Source organism: Kryptolebias marmoratus, linkage group LG14, assembly GCF_001649575.2.
Source record: "Kryptolebias marmoratus isolate JLee-2015 linkage group LG14, ASM164957v2, whole genome shotgun sequence".
In the NCBI taxonomy this organism is placed as follows: Eukaryota; Metazoa; Chordata; class Actinopteri; order Cyprinodontiformes; family Rivulidae; genus Kryptolebias; species Kryptolebias marmoratus.
In genome coordinates, this window is record NC_051443.1 from 26,247,688 (window position 1) to 26,250,343 (window position 2,656).

The following is a 2,656-nucleotide window of genomic DNA, read 5'->3' on the forward strand; positions in this document are numbered from 1 at the left end:
GTCCTCAGGTGGAGACCTGAACCCCACACCTGTCCTCAGGTGGAGACCTGAACCCCACACCTGTCCTCAGGTGGAGACCTGAACCCCAGACCTGTCCTCAGGTGGAGACCGGAACCTCAGGTGGTCTGAGGTTTTCAGGTTCTGGTTGAATAAATAAGGACCTGTTGTAATAACGTTCCACCTGTTCCTCTCTGACCTGCTGAGGAACAGATGAGAACCTTGCTTGTCTGTGTTGTGTCTCCTGTCTCCTGTCTCATGTTTCCTGACTCGTGTCTCCTGACCCCTGACCCGTCTCTCGTGTCTCTGCAGACTCTTTGGACTCAGCGGAGCCTGCAGCGCCTGTGGACAGTCCATCCCTGCCAGTGAGATGGTGATGCGAGCTCAAGGCAGCGTTTACCACCTGAAGGTGGGTGTGGCTCTCGGTGGGCGGCGCCCAGTGGGCGGAGCTCGGGGATGACGGGTAACGACAGCTGAGTCTCTTCTTCTCCTCTGGCAGTGTTTCACCTGCGCCACCTGCAGGAACCGCCTGGTGCCCGGCGACCGCTTCCATTACGTCAACGGGACGATCTTCTGCGAACACGACCGACCCGGAGGAGTTCTGCTGAGCGGACACTCGGTGCCGCTGCAGACCAGCGGCATCATGTCGGACCAGAAGGTGGGAGGTCTCAGGAAGTCCTAACAGTCTTTGGTCTGTTTGGTTCTGCCTGGAGAACGGTGGACAGTAACCGGCTCCCGTCTCTGTTTACAGGTCTGCTGAGGAAGAGGAGGAGGAACCAGACGTGCCTTCTTCCTCCCTCTGTCTTCTTCCTCGTGTCGTCCCCCGTTTGGATCGCAGGTTAATCTAAAAACTGAGGCGCCTGGAGGATTAAAAACGGACCGGTTCCTGGTGAGCTCCAGAGGAACCAGCCTTTGGTCCAACCAGCAGCTTGAACCTGAAGGACTTAAATCTGACTTCACTGCTTTTATTTCAGCCAGATGCTTTTATTCTGGTAAACAAACAGGAACATTGTGATGATGGTCGCAGAAACATCTCCTTCATCTCCTTCAGGGGGAGTCCAAGTGTCCCCAGGCCAGCTGGGACATATAAACTCTTCAGGAAGTCCTGGCGTCTCCTCCCAGCGGGACACGTCTAAAACGTCACCTTCAGAAAGTGTCCAGAACGGAGACATCCTGTCCTGATGAGCTCCTTCTCTGGTGATCATGGTCTCCTGTGGACATCTGGTTCTATGTGAGGAACCAGACGAGGAACCCAGACATCTTGTAGGGTCTTTGTCAAGTTTCTGGACGAACTGAGACGAACCTCCGCTGGGAGACAGTCTGAGACAGATTTTATTTTCTGCACAGAAAATGAAAAACATTAAATTCTTACCTGAACTGGACCCTTACAGTTTATAAAGAACCTTGACCCAACAGAACCTGGGTCCAGCTCCTGACCCAACAGAACCTCCTCCAGCAGCAGAACTCTCAGTGGGTTCCTGGTTGTGGAGGAGTTGTGGCCCACTCTTCTTTCCAGCGTTTCTGCTCAGCTCTCTGAGGTTCTGGTTCTGGTTCTGGACCGTTCTGCTGTGTTTGGGATCATTGTCCTGTTTGTCGGACAGAATCAGCCCAAACCATCAGCCCTCCACCACCGTGCTGACAGCTGCAGTGCATTCTGGGTAAACTTCTGTCCTTTTAAACTCTGTTTCTGCGTCTTGTCACATCTTCCCTGTGAGGAACAGAGTTTCTGATGAGTGAACATGTAAAACCTGCAGAATAAATGGGTCAGGATTGTCTACAGAAGTAAGGGGAAGTGTTTGTAACTGTTTCATGTTTCTTCCAGAATGAATTTCAGTCTCAGTGTTTGATCGTCTTTAAGTTCTCCCGTCAGTGATTTAAACTGAATCCTGTAGATCTTTATCCCGTTAACTTTAAAACACATAGAACAGGATTTTATTTTGAAAGTCATGTTTTAGAACGTGTTGTGACCCGGTGCATCTTCAGATCTTGTTTTAAACTCCGTATGAGTCCTTCTAACAGGAAGTCCTGCTGTCTCCTTTCGGCTGTTTTTCACACGTTTCTGGGATTCTAACCAGCGGTTTCGATCGCTGCACGCCCGATCCGCTGCAGCCCGAAGGCTGAGGAAGAGACGCTCGTGTTTCTTAGACAAACACGGCTGATTACCCACAGGAATGGGATTTCAAAGGCCCGAGCCGAGCCCATTACAGAACCAATTAAAGTGGGATGCACCGGAGGCCCAGGCGGGCTTTCGATGCTCCGCAGCCTAATGAGGTCTAATCTGCTGAGCGGCTCTAATTAAAGGGAGGGAAGGTTCTTCCTGCAGGCAGCGAACACTTTGTGATCCTGAAATAAAAGCCTGTAAAATCAGAGGACGGATGCATCGTTTTCACCAGCAAACCTTCGTCGGCAGCAGCTGGTGCTCATTTTAGCCTCTTGTTTCTTTTTCTTTCTGTTTGTTTGCTGGAAGTTCAGGATGAGTAAACAGCTGAGGCGCTTAACGAGTCCGGAGGTTCGGGTCCAATTAGCTGCACGTTAACGGCAGCGGTGTCGCTTCAAGCTTCAGATTTATCTTCTGTAATAACCGAACGTTTCTCCTGAAATTAACTTGTTTTGTCTTTACTCTGGATTTTCATCAGGAAATAAAAGTAGGAAGTGTTTC

General features: G+C 50.6%; 1 protein-coding gene across 1 annotated transcript in view; it reads left to right on the plus strand.

The window, feature by feature from the left end:
* lmo4a (LIM domain only 4a) overlaps nucleotides 1–1,528 on the plus strand; it is a 5,039-nt gene extending 3,511 nt beyond the window's left edge. Inside the window, exons 4-6 of the mRNA XM_017441128.3 lie at nucleotides 310–406; nucleotides 497–655; nucleotides 749–1,528. Of these exons, the coding sequence (XP_017296617.1) occupies nucleotides 310–406; nucleotides 497–655; nucleotides 749–757 (265 nt within the window). The 3' untranslated portion in view covers nucleotides 758–1,528. The remainder of the gene's footprint in view (nucleotides 1–309; nucleotides 407–496; nucleotides 656–748) is intronic.
* Nucleotides 1,529–2,656: the final 1,128 nt, after the last annotated feature.